Source organism: Sinocyclocheilus grahami, unplaced genomic scaffold, assembly GCF_001515645.1.
Source record: "Sinocyclocheilus grahami isolate Dianchi unplaced genomic scaffold, SAMN03320097.WGS_v1.1 scaffold787.1, whole genome shotgun sequence".
NCBI lineage: Eukaryota > Metazoa > Chordata > Actinopteri > Cypriniformes > Cyprinidae > Sinocyclocheilus > Sinocyclocheilus grahami.
Genome location: NW_015505966.1, coordinates 1,062,763 through 1,087,209, shown reverse-complemented (window position 1 = coordinate 1,087,209; position 24,447 = coordinate 1,062,763). Strand labels below are relative to the sequence as shown.

General features: G+C 38.4%; 1 protein-coding gene across 1 annotated transcript; it reads right to left on the bottom strand.

Moving 5' to 3' along the window:
- Nucleotides 1-811: 811 nt before the first annotated feature.
- On the bottom strand, nt 812-23,202 carry LOC107561697 (E3 ubiquitin-protein ligase pellino homolog 2-like). The gene is made up of 6 exons (XM_016246173.1): nt 22,885-23,202; nt 15,087-15,216; nt 7,185-7,286; nt 5,849-6,049; nt 5,413-5,601; nt 812-3,176 (listed from the first exon to the last, which is right to left on the bottom strand). Exons 1-6 carry the CDS (start codon nt 22,959-22,961, stop codon nt 2,586-2,588), a joined length of 1,290 nt encoding a protein of 429 aa, XP_016101659.1. The 5' UTR covers nt 22,962-23,202; the 3' UTR covers nt 812-2,585.
- Nucleotides 23,203-24,447: the final 1,245 nt, after the last annotated feature.

The window sequence follows — 24,447 nt, the reverse complement described above, 5'->3', positions numbered from 1 at the left end:
TTTTCAAACATACCATAGAGCACAAATGTAAATTACGGCATTTCTTTCTTTCTTTTTTTTTTTTACATTATTACAGCCCTATGGCCAAGCATCATTTTTCTGCATCTTGATTAACACGTCGCAAATAATGACTGCGGCTAATAGAGTCAGTGTCTGTATTGCATTACTTCAGTGTCGTTTCTTTCTTGTGGAAGTTGATCTTTCACAATGTTCAAGTGTTAAACTGTCTACTTGCAGCGAAAAGCTCTTTTTTGACACTGTTGTATTGGTGTTGCAAAGCTGCAATTAAAGCACTGTAGTGTAATGTTTATTGTGCCTAATTTTGCACAACTGAAATGTGCAATTGTTTACACATGTATTGAAACTCCCTGGCATTCAACGTGACAAAATACCTTTTTGGCATTTAAAAAAAATAAAAATATAGGTTTGGCCTTATTTTAGTTTACTCCACATGGAAGCACCATCATTGTTAAAAATAAAAAAATAAAAAAAACAGTAGCTCTGCTTTAGTAAATATACTCCCCATCCAGAGTTCCATTGTGCTTTTGGTGTGAAAATTTCACAATGATATGTTATGTTTCAAGAAAACACAATATCCTCTAATGTAGTGGTTCCCAACCCTGGTCCTGGAGGCACCCCAACACTGCACATTTTGCATGTCTCCTTTCTCTGACACACCAATTTCCGGTCTTGGAGTCTCTTCTAATGAGCTGATGACCTGAATCAGGTGTGTTTGATTAAGGAGACATGCAAAACGTGCAGTGTTGGGGTGCCTCCAGGACCAGGGTTGGGCACTGCTCTAATGTATGTATAACCACACAAAGGTGTTTACACCACTTGTATATCAAAACAAAAAAGTAAAAAGAGAACAGAACATTCAATTAATTCATTAACAAATGAAAACCAATGTGACATTTTACAGCGTTACATTTCATATTGGGTCTGAAATTAACATGGAGTATAGGAGGAACATTGGGTTATTTTGCAAACACAAGCATAATCAGAAGCTGGATCTAAGGCTTGAGCGTCAATAAAAGATACATGACTACTGACTGTTCACAGGTTAAGTCTCCAGATGCAGCATGCACTTATAAATGAGTGATGAACATTTGATAACCCTAACCCTAACCTAAAATACATATTTGAATAAATATATTAGTATCTGTTTTAAAACTAACTGTACATGGGCTATTGTGTAGTAAAATACTTTTCAGTGAGTAAAAAGGCTCTGTAAATGCAACTGTTTATAAAAATACCCCTTCAGTATGTCCAAAATATCTTCTTCACTGCCCTATAAAACTGTCTTTAGACATTAGAAACCATCTCTGTATACATTTTAGGAAAATAGTGGAATAAAAGTCGTTTTAATCTCATAAGCTTATAAAACAGTTGAAATCGGAAGAATTTTGACCAATGATTAATTGTTACCAAGCAATCACTGCTTCCTAGCTCTCCTTTACGCCATAAACCTCCACTATCGTGGTTTTCATTCTCATTCTTTTCTACATTTGTCTAGATGATGACTGCAGAATAGTCCACAATTTTCTACTGTGTTTATATACCACTATCAACATGTGGAAAATGAACAAGTGGCAAGTAATAAGCAGTACCAAAATATTTGGGACACAGTTTTCAAGATAACAGCAGGAACTACTTTAGTTACTAACTCTATAACCAGTTCCAGAAATATTTGGCAATATCCATTGTTAATCTTCTTACTGGTTACCCCAGTATGAATAAAAATACCTTTACATCAAAGCTTAAAATCTTTAACCTTTTAGAAAGAAAAACAGCATGTGTTAGTTTCCGAATACCTTTATGAACCGAGAACTAGGCTAAAATGACAAATCACTGTAATTCCATAATGCACGATCCATTTGAAAATGAAGCTTCCGCTGTGGCTGGTTATTATTCCTGCAGGATCTTTTAGGAGTGTTATGTTGCTAGCTCTTCATGTAATAAAACTCAACAGAATCACCATTTTTTAATTCTTTGGAAAGAACCATTTTAGTACTGCAGTTCCCAAATCACTGCTCCAACAGGTGGATCCTTGTAGAAGCCCTCAGTGGAGTTTGGGATCCTGACCTTTGGGAGTGCCCACACATTGAACTACTTAAAATAATGGATGTTCAGTCCTGGTCCTGGGGCTCTGACCATCCTGCACAGTTTAGTTCCAACTCGACACACTAGAAGATAATCAAGTTCTTTGGAAATCACCGGAAGGATTATTAAAGCAACAAAACTCCACAGGAAGGTTGATCACCAAGAAAGAACAAAAAGCATCTTGAGTCTAAAGCCAGGTGTAGAAATGTATTAAATCTCCTGAGTGATGTGCTCATGCTGGTGTGAACTGACATCTTGTAGGCCGGTAGACAAAATAACTAAAGGAAATCATGACAGACACCTGTCATTCGCCAACTATTACCACAGTCATGAGCAAGAACCTGCTCTCCAGCATAAGCATTTCAAGGGCAATTTCACAGCTTGCGGTATGAATCGGTCCTTAGTCGCATCTTCTACGAATTGTCCTTCAGCATACTGGATTCCAATTACGCAATAATCCACTGTCCACCTCCTCTACACTCTCAGTCTATAGGCCCCTGAAAGATGAGCTTAGCCCACTTTTGCGCCAGATTGAGTTGGGTAGTGCAGAAGGGGCAGGCGGCATGGAAAGCGTGGGTGCCATGCGGTAAAGGAATCTCCGCCCAATAGCGGGCTGATTTTTCAGAGCACACGTGGCCGCAAGGTACAAAGGCATGCGTTGGTGCACCGGTATCTACGTAAAAGGCTGGTTCGCAGCCAAGCCAGAGTGGCACGTAGGGGCCCACGGTTCTGCACATGGGACACTCTCTTTGAGCATTGGGGTCTCGTTCAGAACGGTGGCCCCAGTCGTGGTAGCCATGAACGTGGCCACAGGCAAGGTAGACCCAGGGCTGCTTGTCCTCTTGGGTGGGGACACTTGCCAGGGCACGACTGCAGCGTTGCATGCTGGGAAAGGCCAGGGTGTTGAGGCCCACGGGGCACTGAGGCCGGGCTGCGTTCAGCTCTTGCCGCAAGGCCTCCAGGTGCTTCTGAGTGGGGGTGTGGAAAAGGCCGTCAGCTGTGCGCCAGAGTAGTGTGGCTCCGCACAGGTCAACCAGAGAGCCATCTTGGAGTACGTTACTCTCACTCTCCACCTGAGCATAAAACAAACATCTGAGCAATGCATTCATTACAGGTATTTAATACATCCTTTTTTCAAAACACATGTCCCATGTTGGATTGTGGGGAAACTGGATCTCAGGCCTTAGGCAGAGAAACACCTTGGACAAATGGCCAGTCCATCACAGGGCTCACACTCATTCATACTTGCACGCACACTTACAGACAGCTTAAGGTGTCCAATTCATCTGTCCTGCTTGTCTTTAAATTGCAGAGGAAACTGGAGCACCCAGGGGAAACCCACGCCAACCCAGGGAGAAAAAGCAAACTCCACACAAAAAGGCCTTCTGGCTTAGCCGGGAGTCAAACCAAGGATTACAGGTGTCCATTAAAGGGACATTTCACCCAAAAATAAAAATGACCCCATGATTTACTCATCCTACGTGTATATGACGTTCTTCTTTCAGAGCTTCCAAGCTTTATAATGGCAGTGAATGGTGGTTGAGATTTTGAAGCCCCCAAAAAAGTGCATCCATCCATCATAAAATGTACTTTACAAGGCTCCGGGGGGTGAATAAAGGCCTTCTGAAGCAAAGCGATGCATTTGTTTAAAAAAAATCCATATTTTAATCTCTAGCTTCCGCAAACTGTCGTACTCACATTCACGTGAGAGAGTGGCGTTCCAGAGGATGACGTAGGCGTAGCATAAGCTTTGATAAAGTGTAGATAATAAATGCATCTGTGCAGGTCACTGTTTGTGTGTGTTTTTTTGTACTTCAATGCAAATGAAAGTAGTTTTTACTTTGATTACTCTATTGTAATGATGCACTGTAGGTAACACTGTCACCTCATTGTAAGATCATCCCCGGTTTGAGTCCGGCCTGAGCCAGGAGGCCTCTTACTTTTTACACCAAAAACATTTGCGTTCTGGAGCCAGAGCCCCTTCTCAGCCAGTTCTTGGCCAGGCAATCTGGAACCTTTGTAAAACAGCTGCGTGTTTCAACTAATTTGAGAAATGAACGGTGAAGTAACACCACCGTGTGTTGTTTACCTGACTATAGCCAGTGTAAAAACAAGCACTGCGTGTACTCTCTTCTGTTCTTGTTGGAAAGATACTGAAAATTAAACTGCTGATTCACTTGTTCTCTCGCTCGTTGTGTCTCTCTCTCTCTCTCTCTCTGTTTTATACACTTAAACATGCAGAGCAATTTCTAATTTCTCAATGAGTTCAATGGATTAATCGATGGATGGATATTGTTTTTTCAATTTCTGATACTGTAAACTTTTGCTTACTAACACATATCCATGAGGTTTAATGTATTTCTCAAGTATTTACTTTCAGCAGTGTGTTTTTTAGCAAAAAAGTTGTTGTAGTATGGTAACAATGCAAGAGTGCAAAACCACATTTGTCCTCCAGGAGGAGCTAGAGGTTCAAAGAGTTTTATACACTTAAACATGCAGAGCAATTTCTCATTTCTCAATGGATTAATATTGAATTTCTGATACTGTAAACTTTTGCTTACTAACACATATCCATGAGGTTTAATGTATTTCTCAAGTATTTACTTTCAGCAGTGTGTTTTTTAGCAAAAAAGTTGTTGTAGTATGGTAACAATGCAAGAGTGCAAAACCACATTTGTCCTCCAGGAGGAGCTAGAGGTTCAAAGACTCAAACATACTGTGGCAGCTTGTATTGAACAGCTCTAAATAACCAAACTAAGTAACTGCCTTGCTTCCTTTCTAGCTGTCGAACATTTTTACACTCCCTTAAAAAGACACTAAACATTCCCCTAAAAAATATAACTCTGAAATATAACTATGACTTTGCAAACTGAACGCAGTGAAACAAACATGATCCGAGTAAGACCATATCCATAAGGTACTAAAAAAAAAAAAGTCAACAACTTAATCTAAAGCACATGAGTAATCTAGAGTGTCCTAGTCAGAGAATGGTGATAGAGGCCTTTTTAATGCTCAATTTAGGGGTCATCCTTACCATAATTTGAATCGGTACACCTAGCTATCCCAGAATCTTCACTAGTAACATCCCACCTATAAAGTCTGGAACCTCTTACAAGATTCAAGGAACTCCCTGACCCTGGACTGAACCCCTAATTCTGCTGCAGTTCAGATAAATCAAGTCTAGATGGTTTCTGCAATTGCTTAAATTTTAGCTTGAATTTATAATCACAATTGTAAAAGGAATTGTGAGTGAATTGATGATTGGCTACACCGTGAACTAAACTGAGCAGATGCAGCAGACATACTAACCAGTTTGCCTCGAGTTTGAGCAGACCGTGTTTCTCTCAGTGTGTAAACATCTCCACACACTGATATCTCCCTCCACACACCAGGCTTGGACTCCTCTGTGAACCCGCCCCGCGGGTGCATGACTAGCACACCATTGGTTGTCAGCCCGTCCATGTGACCATCTGGATTCTTCCATTTGGCTGCTTTCTCCTACAGAGAGACTTAATTACTATACATAAACAAAAATGAATGCACTGCACTCTTTTTAGTTACACATGGGTGACTCATTCCAGTTCGCCAGACACACCTATATTTACCAGGTAAGTTTAGATCAGTTCCACTGGATCAGCAGAAGTGGATACTTCCCAAGACAGCAAATACACGAGTATATATAAATAAAAGCTTAATAAAGTAACTCTGATGTGAAATGTATCACATGACAATGTAACACACTTACTCCGAGAAATATATTCTTGGAAGAATCAAAGCCTGCAGCGTAGATACGCGCTGTGTAGGGCGGGTTACGTTCACACACCACCCGGCAGGCAAAGCGGGAGATGGTGCTTTGAGTGATGAGCGTGTCCTCACTCTCCCCTCCTCCGCCTGACACAGTGTCAGTCACCACAAAGTCAATAGGGCCTTCCGTTGATCGTCCAATCTAGCATACAAAAGAAAAAGAAATAAATTCAAGTTTCTCAGATATATGTAACAACTAATACAAATTTTTAGCAACTATCTGATAAGTTATATTTCAGGTCATGACAGAAAGAACAATGTTAGGATAAAACAATTATTCTTATTATTGAAAAGAATATACACACACACACACTTACCTAGCTAATTAGCTTATCTAAATGGGGACTTTACATAGACTTCTATTGTTTTTATATACAAATAGTTATAGATTTTATAAGCTAATCCTAACCCTCACAGAAAACTTTGTATTTTTACAAAAAAATAAATAAAAAATAAAAAACCCTTTACTTTATTTTTATACTAGTTTTACAAATGAGGACGTCCCCCAAAGGTAGGTTTTTAGAAATGTTGTCAGCTTTAGCTCACTTTTTGGTATACACATACACACACACACACGTATAAAATATTGATTTATTAAAATGTCTTTATTTTTTACACACACACACACACAATTAAAAATCTATATTTTATTCTTACTGATGATGAAAACGGTTATACTGCTTACATTTTTTGTGGATACAGTCATTTTTATTTTTTTCCAGAATATTTTGATGAACAAAGTGTGAAAAGCGCAAAAAATTCTGAAATCAGTCAAATGTTTTGTAGTTTTTAGCAGTCCCTACACTGTTTTTCGTCCTGTTTACTACGGAGACAAAATAGTCATGCATGTGCCGGGACTTGTTTGAAGAGCCTATTTTAGTTTTAAAAGTGGGGTGGAAATTCCCAAGAATAGAGAGGTGCTCATTGCACTAAATCCTGTTTATAAATACTTGTACTGAAATAAAGATGCAACAGTCTCCACTTTATTTCCGTTTTATAGAGAGCGTTTCTGTTTTGTCCCTGTGGGTTGCTGCTGGTTCCCGTTTTTGCTTTTCTTCCCATTTGCTACAATCCATATGACTCTTTCCCTCATGAGCAGACCAGACCCATATCACAGATCTTGATTAGCTGTGGTAAAGATCAGACCTCAGAGTATAGCACACATAAAAGTTGGACAGAAAGAGGTGTGCCTGCGCACAGTCACTGAACTGAATTTATGCTCAAAGTAACAGTGGAGAAGAGATTTCAAAGTGTTTTTTGTTTTTGCGAAACAGTACCTGGAACATGTCTGTGTCTTTGTCATGGCTGTACTCCACCACCACCGTCTGGTTTCTGGACAGCGTGTAGGAGATGCTGTGCTGGCCCTTACAGTTCACCGCCTGTCACAACACAACAAAAGCATCTGTCAGAGAGGGTGTCCTGCAACAGTGGCACACAGAGAGTGGGGTTTTTTTAAATACATTACAAGATTTTTACACTTTCTGAAAACATCAATGATGTTTTCCTGTGAAAAACATGCCGCCACAATTCCAGGATGTTGCCACGTAGTACCTACAGCTTTTAGTGTGATTTTTATGCTGTTGCTATGTCTATAAGATTTGTTTGTCCCTTTCATTTTGTCTGATAAAAAAAAAAAACCTAATGGGTCAGAGAGTAAAAAAACATTTTAGGCTCATGCCCCAAGTAAGCTTTACTTATAAGTTATACAGACAATTTGCTAAATTAATAATCAAGTAGGCTTAATATTGCATAAGAAATTCACATTTTGACAAGCGTTTAGCAGTCTTGACAAGAACTCAATGCACCGTTTAACTTTTAAATGTTACCCCTTTACATTGGGCTGCTGAGGAAGTGACTGCAAGTGTAATGAGGAAAAACAAGCAACCACCAATTACAGGTGCGTATGTACTGTCTCAGGTTCATCTTTCTATCTACTAAATGGCATAATATCTGTCTCCTATTTAGAAATTCATGAAAACCTACAATAAGGGAAGGCTACAATAACATTTGCTATGGCCTCCCATGATACCTCTATATGCCCTTTACCCTACTAAACCCGGAAGAGTGAAAAGGTTAGAAAGCAGCACTACTAATAACTCAGACCTTTGTATATACAGTATATGTTTGTCCAAAACCAAAATGCCACTGTAAGAAAATGATCGTTTAACTGTCTGTCAATGTGAAACACACCCCATCAAGCATTCATTACTCAGACAGTTGTCATACGTGGCTTGTTATAAATAAATCATACATGATTCAAGTCAAGAGTGTAAGAGTGTAAGAAACATCACATGACTAACACAATTTTTTTTTAAAGTATAGTTTGAAGACCATTCTATATCATTTCTACTCAATGAAGTAAGAAAATTAGCCGTCACAGATATGCATGCATGATCTGAATTGCGATACAAATTGAGTTCATTTCAAAGAGCATTGTGTGTGTACACTATTCTGGTGGCTTGAGACAAACCACAACATTGCAGTGTTTATAAGCAGCCAATTTCCCATCATGCTTGCTTCTCGCTTCCCAATTCACCCTTTCTCTCCTCTAATCTGTGATTTCCAATTTACCCACATCTCTATCACGTGTGCTCATAAGGGAGTGGAAACTGGGTCACGGTAACTACACTAGTGTGCAACAATGGAAAAACACAGCCAAGAGAGGAAGGTGGTTTGTATCTGTACAACAACACAGCCAATGCATTATGGTGTTTAAAACTCAGTTCACCTCAGTGTGCGGAGCACAGGACTGTGAATGCACATGCACATAACACCGGAGGTCACAAGCAGTTCACATATGCAAACGGAAAGACAATTTCACGCCCCACATATGTCCTGTAATAACCCAGACTAAATAGTCGTGCTGGGTGAGTCTGTTATAGGACAATCCAATATACGAAGCACTCAAAATCCAAATTAATTTTGTACATGAATATTGGAATCATTTAAAGATGTTCTTTATTTTTTTACCACACAACTATTCTAAAAACATGCCAGTCGGGACAGTTTGGTTCTCACTCTTTGTCTCGCAACTCAAGTATCAGAGTAGTGTTTGAATCATTTCCATAAACTAATACAGACGGTCAGAAAGAACTGAATTGGAGTCATTCAAAAATGTTTGGAAGTCCCAGTGTAGCCTTTTACATGCTTCAAAATGTTTAAATAAAACACACGGCACTGTGGCATAAAGAACCTTTGTCAGTAACATCACCTTCACTACTAAAAAGTTGCACATAAAAACATGCAAAAATAAATAAATAAATAACTGCATGACCCAAGTTGTCCCCTGCACGGGAGCGCTTTATGAGCCTCTTTGAAACAGCAGACTTCAATGTGGGGTGATTGCCGCGTCAGGTGCTGACAGAGTGCCAGGTCGACCAAGAGTGGCTTTTACTAGGGCTGCCCTCGACTAAGAATTTTTCTGGTCGACTAGTAGTCATTCATTTTAAGCATTAGTTAACTAATCGCACGTTTATTAATAAACCATTTAAATCATTATAATGAGCCTTTAATTGCCTACATAGCCTAATAAGGGCTCAAGCACACGCATAAAGCTTGCCACAGTGCACAGGCAGAAAACAGTAAGGAGGCTGCATTAACATTTTAATAATTTGATAAACTCGTGCTTTTTGTTTTCGGTTTAAGAGATGAACTCGGCAACACGACTCATCATCTCCGCAGTGGCTGTTTGCATGTTTCATACGGATTACATAATCTGAGAATATTTGTTTTCCATTTTAAGTTCATTTGAAAGTAGACATTTCACTCTCTATAGATATATTTTTAATGTCTGTGAGGCAAAGATATTCACGAGTTTCGTGCTCAAGTTCAGAGAGACCGAGACGGCAGAAAGCGCATCATGTTTGCTTTTATTATTTTACAAAAGCGCAGTGGGGTTTTTTTTCTTGCGAGTGCACACAAATAAACGTAGAGTCTTTACGGATTTTAAAGATGTATTACATTTATCTGTATGACCAAAAAATGACAAAATATTTTAGGAGCAAGGGAGCGCACCGGCACCTTCATCGGTCTTGTTGTGAGCGCTGTTCTGCTTACACACTCCGCACAGACACTTGAACAGCGCACATTTCTCTAGGTTAACATTACACTGAGCGGCCATGTAAAGTTGCTAATACTTACATCTTTCAGGTGATAAGCCATATTTGTGGTGGATGAATGATAGGCGAGCGTTTGGATGTCCTGCCCGATGTACTGTATTACCATAGACTAGCCGTTAACGATCGGTCTCCGTCACGCACTGCGTGACGTGGCCTGTGGATTAAATTTTTCTGCGACTAATAAAAATGTCGACCAAGACTCTTCTGGTCAACTAACTATTAGTCAACTATTAGGGGCCAGCCCTAGATTTTACCGATACCGGTAGCTAGGTTGGACCACACTGGTAATACAGATTAATCAACCGATAGTTTTTAAAATACTGAACGAAAACTAAAATAAACTGTTGTAGTCTGAGTAAACTAGACTACAACAACAACAAAAATCAGTACTCAACCATACTTTGTAAATGAATAAATATATTAAATATTAATTATATATTGATCATTAAAGTTAGTTCATTAACTAATGTTAACAGAAGCAACTTCCAAATTTAAAAATATACAAGTAGATGTTGAAATTAAGACACCAACTAGACAGCCATCTTTAAACATCTACACAAAGGCCATAGCACTGAAAACATATGGATATTGTATGCATGTTCTCACACTTTAATTGCTTTATTCTAGAGCACTTGATGATTATCTAATCAAAATAAAAAAATATTACAGTCGCACACCGGGCAAAAAGCGCAGTGTAGGAGACAGCAGGTATCAGGAGTCCCACACACTGGACGCGTTGCGTTCAGTTCAGACAGCGGTCTAATCAGTTTATTTAATCACCAAACGGGCAAAAGTTCACTTCAAGAATGATCAAAAAGTGGCATAGATGAGTTTGAAGTTTGGCGTTTAAAAAAAAAAAAAAACAGAGCAAAACGGAAAGAAAAAGCGTGATATATATTATAGCTCTCTATATATGAATCATACTTTATTAGAGGCACAGAAAGACAAACGTTTCACTGAAAAATGCACAATACACAATTTTAAAGACTAGGGTGAAGTCATCATATACATTAACAATGATCTGGGACAAATGTTGTGTAATTTAATATAAAACTGAATGGCGGCAGGATTTCTTTCAGCTGAATCAACATCAGTTTGCTTTCTCACGTCAGTTTTGAATCTGGAACTTCGCTGCGTGCTAACAAACACTTAAAGTGACCAGCTGGATATAAACTAATCCAAATAGATGTTAACAATCGTGACATTTAGCATTTGGGTCAGATTTGCGTGTTTTGGTCACATTGTTTTAACCGCTTGAGGTGCTGCTAATGTTCGCGTCCTCTCAGCATTGATAGCAAACGTACTGCTGTTTTTTCTTCACAAATGCAGCATCTAGTCAACAAATTAATTACTTTATAATGATATGAAAACATGCACTATAGTGTACCGTGTACACACCGTTTCGTTGTCTGTTTTAAATCTGCACCTGAAGTGTCCAGCGCAGTGTCACATGCGAAAAAACCCCCGCTTATATTCTATATTCTGTACATTTTATGAACTGCAAGTCATGTGCATATTTTCATTTCGCAAACAGTTTCTAACGAATAACCGTTAAACTTCAAACACTACAGAAGCGAGTGTGTATCAAGACAGAATGTGATAAAGTGCACAATATTTGAATATATGGATTTTTGATCAAATTTGTAGGACCTTAAATGTGCACAAGAAGTGAACTACTGAAATGAGACAGAATCCCTTACGTTTAGCTAAAAAAAAGAAGAAGCATATTTTCATAACTAAAAACACAATACTACAAGTAACTTTAAAAGTTAACTTTTTTAAAGAAAGTACCTATTGTCTGAAATACACTTAAATTGGCCTGTAGAAATATGATAAATAAGATTGTGTATTATGCATAAGCATAAATTTCCTTGTGTTCAGTATAAAATAAAATATATATATATATAGATAGATAGATAGATAGATAGATAGATAGATATAGAGAGAGAGAGATTTTACTGCATATCATCAATGTACTGCATCATTTTTATCTATCGCACCCAGATATAGTCCAAAGCTATATCAATTATGTTGTGAGTGACAGGATTCATAGTTTGCGTATGACCAGCCCAGTTTAAAATTTGGGACGTTATTGTTGGTGGAGCATTTGTGCCTAAACTGTAACAAAGAGGCTTGAGGGTGAAACATTGGGCAGCTCTCCACGCTCACTGCCAGATCACAACAGGGGGTCCATCTATCCACCCCCCACATCCCACCCCTGTTTTACAGTGGGCCACAAAAGCTACAGAAGACCCAAAACAATAGGCCTAGTGGAGCTGCACCCGATGGGCAACAAGATATATGAAGCAGCTCCATCTGTGAGACACCGAAGCAGCTTGGGCCTCGTGTTGTAAACCATGATGAGATGAGATGCTGCGGCCACCAACCTCAAGCCACAGGATCCAATTCAAGTGTACCCTCTATCAGTGCTGGACAGCCCTCAATGCAAGAGGCAACAACTCTAACCTCAGCAAAAACCTTCAAGACATCCATGAACAATCACATATTGTTCCTGGAATAGTTTAGTGACATTTTGTGACCCATTATCTGAAAGGAGTTCACGGGCGCGCTGTGAGTAATCGCAGAGCCTGTTCTTTGTTCAACTTTAACATTACAATGATGCAGCTGCACTTGTGTCACTGCTGGAGAACTGGTTGGTTTTTAGTTAACCCTTTCAGACTGACGCCTGGAGCCACGGAAGGCCTTCCACCTCTGAGCGCCGTGACCCCAAAGAGCAGCGTGATTCACATATGACTGTGCGCTAGGCTATTTTCAGCTCTGACGAGGCACTGCGGACGGATAATAAGCAGCCAACAGTAACAAAACTTCCCCAAAAATACAGCATGCCAGCTAGTTTCATGGCGAGAAGAAAACATTCCTTGCGTTCATGGGACTTTAAGTACGGAGCCTGTGTCTTTGTGTAAAACAAACATATCACAAATATAATCACATTCTTCCTTTTTAAAATGACAAAACAAGCCTAAACTTAAAAATAACTAAACCAGGCTTTATAGTGTGATCAATTCAGTCACATTTGTAACTGAAAATACTAATATCGGTTTGAACACTAACACCGATATTAGTGGAAATTATGATATTTTTAGTTTTCATGTGACTGCACACCCGTGTAGAAATGCCGACCTGGAGGGCAAAACATGGCTTTCCTCTGCTGACTGGCAATTATTTTTACCAGGTTTGTACTAAGAACTAATGTACCAAGTCAGTGATATTAAAACTATAAGTAACTTTAAAAACTTTTTTTAAAGAAAGTACCTATTGTCTGAAATACACTTAAATTTCATATACACCTTGTTGATGACGCATACTATATACAGACGAGCCTAGAATATGAATGCAACTTGCTAAATTGCATATTAAGCGTTTTCTATTGAAAACATTTAAAAAGAAAATGCTTAATATGACTAAATGCATTAATGAGTTCATTTTCTCATCTGTTTGCCTGTATTTAGTCTGCATCATCATCAAGGTGTATGCTGAATTTGATCTTTCAATAACACGGTCTTATTTTTCACTATAAGTGCTTTAGAACGTCCCCGCTGTTGTGATTGAATTACTGCGACAGGTGCTGTATATGGACCGCAAGTGCCCAGAACTTGCAGTTTGTTCACATCTCTTTGTTTTTCTTCTTTTGAGAGGTGATCTAAATATTTGTGGCTTGAAACTGATGGAAAATTGATGGACGTGTGCTGCAGTTCTATGGATGTTTTGTCCTCCAGGTCTTGGCTTGGCAACTGTTTTATTTGATGGCAACATGGTGGAGGAGGCTTTTTTAAAAACCATTCCTGAGTGCTGCGTTTATAGACGCAAAGGCGCGTTCTGTGTGAACCACCCCTTAGAGTCTGCCCAAAAGAAGCAACTTTTTAAAAAACAGCCTCATGTCTATGATAAACGTAAAAATGCAGTCTTGTTAGGCAGCTCACTAGGTTTTGGAACAGAACAAGAGTCACACGCTGTAATGAAGCAGCTCTCATTGAGAAAGATCTCCTCAGACAATGCCGGCTGTTGGCAGGTTGTCTTCAGCTGACTGGAAGAGTAGCAAAATGACATCAAGAGTCATCAGCAATCATCAGAGAAGCCACCAACCACAAAAAAAAAAAAAAAAAAAAAAAAGATCCAATTGGATAAAATATCTTGTTCTCAAAAAGTTAAGTCACTGGAACAAAAGTTATGATCAAAATACTACCACAGCAAGTTAATAAAATGTGGGCTCCACTTGAAAGTTGTGGCCTGGCTACTCAAATGTGTTCAAACAGATCTCAAACACCACGTCACCCATTAAACTTCTCAAGTATCAGAAGGAAGGACCGTCTCTGTGGATTTCAATAACATCTGGGTGAGGTATGCTATCGTAGCCAGTGCTGTGGAGTAACTAAATAAGTCGCAATCTTCCTTAACCAAACATTGCATTGCACCGTTTACTGGGCAAGAAAACAACAAACTCTACAACTTCTCTCTACTATGTGGAGTTGGAAAGTCTGGTAAAAGAATTTTAAGTTCCGTGAATTGCTGTTGCATAGTTGATTCTGGATTTTACAAGCTTCAGAACAGCATGTGTTGATCATGCGCTTGCATGGGAACGGCATGGTTTAACAAGCAAAGAACAGTCCCTTAAGTTAGCCTTTCTCCATGGCCCACAATCTAAAATGAGTTGACACACCCCTGCTGCAAAATATAAAATGAAATGCAATCTCTTCAAAAGGGCAAAGCATTTGGTTGTGCCATTAATGTCAGATTATTTATAATAGTATATTATTACAGCATAAAAGCTGGTAACTGAGATGTAGAGTGAAGGTAGGACCCCAAAACTACATCCCCACAATGAGCTGTACATCATTCAAGTTTACCCCCAATTTCTGATCTTCTGATCTCCAACCCAAACTTTTTTTAATGGTAATGTGAAGTGGAATTCTGGCTGTGAAATCTGTAAATTCAAGTCATAACAGTAACAAGTAAAATAAAAAAGTCAGCACGCAACAAGTAGTGAAAAGCATTCTCACAGATGATTAGCTTTCCCAATTATGGTTTCTGATATGAGATTACCTTGCTGGCTTGTGGCGTGTTAAGGATGTGTACAGTGCTGGGTTTGACACCGTTGGCTTTGGCTCTTTTGTAAAGGGCAAACCGGCTTTTCCTTCGCCCTCTGTCTCCATTGGGGAGTGAACCATTGTACCTTTTCAAAAAGAGAAAAGCGTAAATTAGATAACATTAGATGAGGGAGATTTTAAGACTTGTTTCAAGTCAAATGCAGAATATAATTTTCCAGCGAGTGGAAATGGTGCTTCACAGCTTTATAGATCCCAGGCATGCCACATGAGCAGAGCAACACAGAATCCAGAAAGCCACTCAGATTTCTGCAGTACTGGAATGCTCATCATTCAAAATGAGCTTCGTAATTACAATGCTTTTGCACAATTATTAAACCACATTGAAATATCTGTATAGACAGTACATGCCATGTGCTTCAAAGAGTAGGGACGGTGCTCGGTGTCATCTACTACACATACTCAACACACAAGGGGCTTGTGATAAAACATTTCAAAACACTTTCACTTTAAAACAACATTGCTTTAATGTGTATTATGAGCAAAATGCTCCAGGTTCACTCACTATTTATATAGGCTTGTCTGTTCATTAGATGAAATAAAATGTTAAATTCATCCTTTAAATTGCATTCCAGTAAAAATCCCAGTCATATAGCATATGTCGAGCATTTACAGTATCATAGAACGTTGAGTAAAGTGATCGAATTGAAGAGGAAAAAAACGAATAAACGAAAATAGAAATATAATCAATAACAGGCTAATAATAATAATAATAATACAGAAAAAAGACATTCAGTTAATAGACTTACAAGACTGTGGGATGGATAAACATGTATCTTGTAGGCCTATTTTATTTGATGTACCTTATGTATTATTCATAAACTTCTTTCGAATGCTGTTTACATCGCGCATAGACATTCACGTAGACAGCATCGCCTATTGTTAATATAATCTTTTAATAATGTATTAATTTCTATAATATAATAATTTCTTAATTTAAAATAAAATATTAATAAATACATCCCTGATAATCCCGGGTTACTATGGTCATGCAGGTTTGTTTACGCATTAAACTCATGGCCACGAGAAAAATGTCGTTCCCTCAACATAGCATCTCGTGGCCACGACATATGACGTTCCCACGAGTTAATATGACATGGCCACGACAAAATTAAGTGAACCGAACAGGTCCCCTCACCATCACCATAAATATGAGCATAGCAACAACCATGTTAAATTTTTGCTCGTTGTTAATTTAACACCACTTACCTGTCTTAAACTGTCCTGATCGTCCATTTTGAAGCGGTTAATTAGCCAGAATAGCGTGTTTGGTGCCTGGTTCCACACTGATTGTAAGGCAAAACGTGATTGGTTGGCGCGAGAACACGCTACGATTGATCGGCGCCACGTGACCGGTATCTGATTGGCTTAAGTAGAAGGGGGGTGGAGTCCATCCATTTGTGGATTGGTTTGCCTCTTGACGCTTGAAAGGTCTCAAAATCCACAAATAAGCGCAACGATTTCCAAATGCACAGGGAGCTATCCACAAATGCATGCAGCGATCTACAAATGCACAGGACGCGATTCACAAATGAATGCCAGGCAAAGTTGTGTTTGTGACATAAAAATATATCTGTGTTTTTTATTTGCATATCTCATTTTATTTTTTGTGTGAATTTAATTCTTGTTTGTGAAACTCTAAGATTTATTTGTGGATCTCATTCTATTTATTTATCAATACATTTTATTTTTGTTAATCTCTTTACATTTATTTGTGGATCATAATGTATTTATTTGGAATTATGCAATGATTCTACCCCCATAAACATGATTCACATGTAAATGTTCTCTTGTATAACAGCATGTGTAGCTCTCATTAAGTTACTTCCCTTGGGCAGGTTCCTTTTAATGTTGCATGCAAACTTAAAGTATAATTTGAAAACATAACTATCACTTACTCATAGAGAAGAGAAATGTGCATCATAAAATGACACTCATTTTAAACTTACACAACATTTAATTAAACCTATTACATTATTTAATCAAGCTACTCATAGTTAAACACACCATGGTGCTCAAGAGTCCTTAGACTAAATGCTGTCAATACAGAGACTTTTCCCATTGGCTCCAGCTCTTAACGTCATCCTGGTACAAGCAGTCAGGTTTTTGTTCTGCTCCATAAGATTTTCCTGGTATAATCATTCTGGATTTCTTTTATATAGCATTCAGGAGAACAAGGATTCAGAGTAAAATGCTAATGTGCACTCAGCTCCCTACAGTGTGCATGATGTCAGCATTGACAAGACGCCCCATCATCCTGTCTGTTGATGCTATCACTAGACATGATGCAACAATTAGAGAAAGCATCACGGAATGTCTGAACCATTAAATACTAACATCCTGTCTACGGAGACGTCATTATCTGGTCAGATTTTGAAGATGTGCTCTTTAGTCTTTGAGATCCCACGATCCTGCACAAGCGGTTCATGGAAAGAATGACAGCTCAGTTGAAAGTTAATGCATGACTTCATTTTTAGCGGGAACAAGTCCTTAGATACTTGCTTGGTTGTGACTAAAGCTCATTTGAATTGTTCTAGATCATTAGACATGGTGCCTTGGAAGTCTGTCTGAAACTAGTTGCCTTAAAAGGCGCCTTCATAGGCAGCTGCTTTAACTTTCCGATTCAGCCAGCATGATGTCGGTATGAAAAGTGACCCACATGCCATTCAAGAATGCATTTATCTGAAATGGATGATAAAACAATAACAGGTTGGATGTGAGAAATAAAAAAAAATTGTAAAAAAAGTTAAATATTTTGAATTCAGACTTTAAATTACACTAATCAGGGAGTTCTCTACAGTACATCTGAGATTCTTTAGGTTTATCGTATCCTTTCAGAGGTCAGAGTTTGAATGACAGCGATTGTAAGGCCATCTCAGTGAGTTGGCAGAAACTTTAGTGTCAGCAAAATCCATCTCCCCCCACAGCTATCAGTCACAGAGGAAAGACACCATTACAAAAGGTGCATTTTCGAGGGTTGTAATTTCCCACAAAGCCTTATCAAAAAGCTCAGTCAGTCTAATGAGAACAATGAACAGAGAGAGGAGGACTGGAGGCTCAGATGTGCCTGTGCCCAGATCAATAATACCCTCTTTCAGCCTCGGCTCTCTGTGTGCCAGCCAATGCCAGGCAACCCCACTGAATCAGGGCAGTGGAAAGTTGGTACCATGATTTATTTTTTTCACAAGGAATATGCTACAGTAGGTTTGTTTGGCTCATACAGGTTATCAAATTCTATAAATCAAACGTTCCAAGAATTTTTCCATGCATAATTTCATGCATTCTGCTTAATTTTGAACTATGTCACAGTTGTATAATAAATGTTTATTCACTTTACAGGGCTCTACAGTGCGACCATTTCAGTCGCATTTGCGACTGAAAACTACTGTGTGTGACAATAAACATTTTTTTAGGAGCACCAGTGCGACTGACCCGATCATCATCATACTTGTGCTCTATTTTGTTGTTGAAAATTGTTTAAAACAAAGTCACAGCTCAGCCGCTGCGCATCTCCATTCAAACACAGCAGTGTCTCATTTCTGAATGAACGTTTTTTTTTTTTTACGAATCTAGTGAGTCAGTGATTCATGATTACCCATTCATTATATTACATGAATCCATCATTACCCATTCATTATTATACAGTCACATGATTCATTCCTGAATGAATCAGCCATTCGAATGAATCAATTGAATGAATGATTCAGTGATAAAAATCAGTGACTTACCACCACCTGCTGGCAGTTGGTTTCATTTTAAAAGTATCTTTTCAGTTATTTAAATCATTTAATATTTCTATATTCAATTTTATATTTAAAACATTAATATCATCATGAATTTATGGATTTAATTGCACTCATTCCACTTCTGAGCCTCATTAAATGTCTGAAAGTACACCAAGCCACTTTTGTGTTCTTCTGTGCCACCTCTACAAATTAATTACTAATACTGATTTAATTTGATTTGTAACTTATATTTCTTATTCTACTTGTTCTTATTCTGTCGTTTTAATTACAATTTTTAAAAAGCTTATAAAATATTATTTTTTTAAGAATTTGACAAAAGATGACATACTTTTAATAAAGTTAGAAAAGTAAAATATCACCTCGTAATGGGAAGGCTACTTTTTGATAACATTTTGGATCATTGTTAAGAAGGTGCTCCTAAAATTTTGAACGTGCTCCTAAATTTTTTAAAAGAAAAGTAAGCGTAGAGCCCTGCTTTACATATAAGAGACACAAACCACTCAACCACTTCTACTGATAAACCTTGATTTGGGTCATTTGTGCCTGGTTTCACAGACAGGGCTTAGACTAAGCCAGGATTAGGCCATAGTTCAATTAGGACATTTAAGTAATTTTTATAAACATGCCTTGGAAAATAACATTACTGGTGTGCATCTTGAGACAAAACAAGGGCACTGACCTATTTTAAGATCAATCAGTGCAAGTTTCTTTCAGTTGAAACAGCTCAGACTTACGTTTTAGTCTGGGACTAGACTTAAGCCTTGTCTGTGAAACCGGGGGTTGATGTGTTAACTAAGTTTTTGAAATGATGCACCTGGGAAACGTATTCCTTGAGTAAGTTTGTTATTATGACAAACTTATTTCTCTGACATTTGTTATTATGACATGTCATGCATTTAATTTGGCAACATGATGCAGATTAGTAGCCTTAAAATAATTATATTGCGAATAATAAACTTAATTACATCTGAACTCAAAATGATGAAAATTATTCATTTTTAAATCACCTAAGCTATGGTCATATGTGTCCACTTTTCAGCTAATTTTCCTGGGGGAAATCACCTGGGTTCAAATCGACACACCACTTATGTCACAACTTGTAATCTAATCTCTGAATTCTAGATGATATGCTTGTAAATACAACTGCATGGTCATATTTTTGACATTAATATTACAAAGGCTGTCATGTCTCCGTCATGTTTAAAATTACATTCTGCATGAAAATTATTACTTCAAGAAACTTTTTGAAGAAGTCATGTGTATTTTGAAGCTGCTGTTGTTTTTTTTAAATGCAAGTTGCCAAATAAGGACTACAACCACCGTAAGGATGCGAAATCAGACAACGCTTGTGTTACAAAACAAAACACTCTCTTCGAGTAATGTTAACCACAGACCTTCTTAATTTACTCCCATCAAAAACCACTGTAATAAAACAAAAACCCATAGGAAATTCCTGAGGGAACCCAGGGCGCCTGCAGCCAGGTTGGCCAACAAATTGACGTTAAATTGAAGACTATAACAAAGCTTTCTGTGGTCCTAGACAAGCTGCTCCAACAATAACATGCGTACCTCCGAACCCATGAAATTCATCTCATTGCGGTTTTAACCCTGTAAAGACTGACATATGAAATAGTCAGAAATCTAATTTTATGAAAAAGATCAATTACGTTTTTTTTGGTCAGGTTTTTATGACTCATATATATACAATAGCATGGGAATATGGCGGTCTCATTTAAGGAGGGAGAAACACCAATTATATTCAGAGGCCCAAACGGAGCAGAAACGTGCAATTTGGTGTAGATGTCGATAGAAATTGTGATAGCTCGTAATGTAAAACAATGAGATCTTTATAACATAAAATGCATATGAAAATCAGTTGTCACTTTATATCTCCCAATAATATGCCTAAGATGTGTTTAAATGTTTAGCTTTATTAAACAAAGCTGTGTAGTTTTTGTGGAGGCAAAACATATAATGCAATGCAATACAATGATGCATAAGAGGAATAAACGTTCCTCAAAAGCCTGATCTATCATATATGATACATTTTAACATGATTTTTCTAAAATAAAAAAATGATATAATGGATAATCAAGTAAACCCAAGTTGCTTCAGTTCAGTAAATGTTCATCTTGAAATACTACTAAGTGTATTTCACACAGGTGTGCTGTGATTGGCCAGCTATCCAGTGCGTTGTGATTGGCCGAATACCTCAAGCGTGTGACGGAAATGTTACTCCCCTTACCATACTGTTGATGCCGTGTCCCGGCGCGATGAGACAAAAATATTAAAACCCATGGCTCTGAGTATTGCTGATTACAGAAGCGGCTTTACTGATAAGATGCGCGTTAAATAATGTCCCGGCGCGATGAGACAAAAATATTAAAACCCATGGCTCTGAGTAGTGCTGATTACAGAAGCGGCTTTACTGATAAGATGCGCGTTAAATATCGCATGCGATTTATCGTGCAGCCCTACTTTAAATATTAAAAAAAAAAACTTACAGTCTGTGAGTCAGAACAGCCGACATTGTAGTCTACTCTACCAGGATCAGGAAACAGTCCTCCATAAAATGCGCTGGACACATCTGAATATTTGGGTTGAACTGTTCTGGAACAGTGTTGTAAATACAACTTAACCACTGATTTCTAGTCGTGTCCTCTTTTGGAAGACCAAACAAAGTAGTTTCGCTTTCACGACGAAACACAGCGTCACACACGGCAGGCTAGAGTGAGCGGCGGCCGGCGGGCTTGCGGAAACCACATGTGACGACCCCGGGCTGGACTCCGCTTCGTCCACGGTGAAAGCCGATCCGGCGATCCACAGCGCGAAGTTGATGTATTTCCTCAGCGACCAGCACAGATCAGCTCTAGGCATGACGAAGCGGATATCGTCCTCTTTTGGAAGACCAAACAAAGTAGTTTCGCTTTCACAACGAAACACATGGCGGCAACAACAATACTACAGCGAGAATAAAAGTTACGCCTTCTTTCTTTGCGTGAACATTTGGGCGGCGTTATGCAAATCTTCCCACATAGTGAGGTAGACATGTGGGGGCGTGTTAGAACGAGCCGTTTTAGGTAGGCGTGGTTGACTTAACTTTTATAAAAAACTTTACAGATCTTCTTTATGCACCAAGGAGATTTATAAAAATATAAAATCGCATCATATGACCCCTTTAAATATCTCAAGAGTTGGGATGATTTTGATTGTAATGCTATCGAAATGAGCCTTGCAAATTTTGGATTGCCCTTATTTGACACATCCAAACCAGCACATACAGAGCATCTTTTAACTAACGAGGAAGACATCCAACATATGTAGTGCTCCATGAATGTTTTGAAAAGCCCTGGGGGGTATTGTAAAAAGGAGACAACCTCTGTGCTCAGTCACAGAAAAGGAGGGGGAACAAATAACTTTAGTGGGCTGCTTCCGAATTCCTCCACCGCCCTTATTCTCGTGCAGATGATGAACGAGCCCGATGAGAAAGTCCCATCAAGATCCGAGCGCTGGGGCCAAAATAAGAGCCTCGAGGATGAAACCAATTCACAGCTAACCCATCCACCCCCCATGATGGGGTAAATGCACATCACATTTAAAAACCGTGTTTCTAAATCATAGGGAAATTACCTTAGAGGATGATTTTTCGTGCATAAAAATAATGTAGTTCTTAGAGGCTCGTTTAAACGTACAGACAGCACTCGTTACAGCGCTCGTGTTTCATTTGTGCAGTAACGTGAGTGCGTGAATTTTAGGAGCTGGGAGGTCTGTGTGTAAACAAACTATTTCCGTACTCTCCAAAAACGCAGTTATGAACTAAACAGAGGCTCAAAAATATGCTTGAGAAAATGGCTTTCTAAAGAAGCCTATTTTGAGATTATTAAAAGGCACGTGAACGAATGTAACTTAGAAACCGCGAATAATATCAGAGAATCAAAGGCGTCAATATTGGACACACATGAGGAAAAATAGCTGCGCGCGTGGACTCACCCCAAAACCACCAGTTCGCCGTACTTTACTGGCTCTTTGGTGGGCGCACAGTGCTCCTCTTGACCCGGTGAAAGCATGAGGCTTTTCAAGCTACACTCTCTCAATTACACGATCAATCCAGCGACGAAAAGGGAAAAGACTTCAAAGGACGGTCCTAACTGCCACATTTCCCATTTACCTGCTCCCAAACTTGAGTCGTACTTAAAAAAACTTAAACAGTTAAATCCTACATCAGAGAGAGATTAAAAAATAATAATGATAATAGTAAAGCCTTAAGTCTCGGAGGCATTTCATGATAGGAACAGCGGATAACTTACAGCTTCCATCCGCTGAAAGAACAACAGTACTAGTAAGTGCTGGACCGTACCATTCACTTAAAACGACTTTCCGCGGGGAAGCATACGAAGAAACTTTGCAAATATTATAGCGACTATTCTCATAGCTTTATCATTGGTTAGTGTATACTTAGAAGTGTTAGAGAACCGGGTTTCCTCTGCACAATCTGTAATGGAAAATTTGAGCCTGTGATATTTCACCTAAAAAAAAAAACACCCCCCCTCTAACGGCACAATCCAACACAACGGCGGTCTTCTCGTCTGAGGCGGCACCTTCAATTATGTAAACAAAGGCTGAAATTTAGACATATTTAAAGTAATATGCTTGGTTTTGAGAATTAAAAAAATAATAATTTGATTAAAAAAAACTTGTTTTATTTGTATGTGTAAATCCTATAGTGCAAGAAAAGCCCACATATCAGTAATCAAATAAATGTGTTTGCTTTTCCACTGATTTAAAGCCACACACCAAGACCTCTACATTTTATTGTTTCATACAGACACGTTCACCCAAAATGGAAGGTCCGCCATTATTCACCCTCATGTCAAAGTTTTTAGTTTTTTCCGGCAGAACACAAAAGATGATATTTTGCAGAACATTGGACTCCTTTGGCTTTCATTGTATATGGACAAAAACTTGTTAATCTATCCCTTTAATTTGCAGCTATCATTTTTGTAATATGCTGAATGGGAGTTGCCTTTACGAATAAATGATTTTGACTTTCAAAAAGCTCATGTGCAGCCATAACATGTGTAAATTATGCAATAGGGTCTGAGAATATAAACTGTTGACCTGTTGTAAAGCATCACCGTGTTAAATGCTGTCCGTTCCATCACAGACAGCATGCTGTTCCAACAGCTCAGTCCACATGAATGAGCCATTTGCTAGGAGTTTGCTTTTCATCCATACATGCCTTCACAGAAGCATTCAGATTCTGTTTAAGTTTGATGGGTTGGTAAGTAGGATTATAGATTTATTGAATCTCTATTTCCAACTTTGAGACACTAGAAATGTGTGTTTGCTTAAAGGCAAGACACCACAGGTGAATAAAGTAAACTTTTTGACTAATAGATATCACCACACTTCCCCAGATGATTAATCACAGTACAGTGAGACAACTGTTTGTATTACAAGTTTTCTTAAATGTTGTTTAAATATGCAAATTTGGCATTATCTAATTAAATATGTTCTAATTTGCATACATTTCTAGAATATAAATCCAAAATT

Coding starts and splice junctions, on each gene's coding strand:
- LOC107561697 (XM_016246173.1), bottom strand. CDS start 22,961: ATGCTTTCACCGGGTCAAGAGGAGCACTGTGCGCCCACCAAAGAGCCA. Junction 6,050..7,184: donor AAGACACAGACATGTTCCAG/GTACTGTTTCGC, acceptor TTTGTATGCTAG/ATTGGACGATCAACGGAAGG. Junction 3,177..5,412: donor CTCAAACTCGAGGCAAACTG/GTTAGTATGTCT, acceptor TTTTATGCTCAG/GTGGAGAGTGAGAGTAACGT.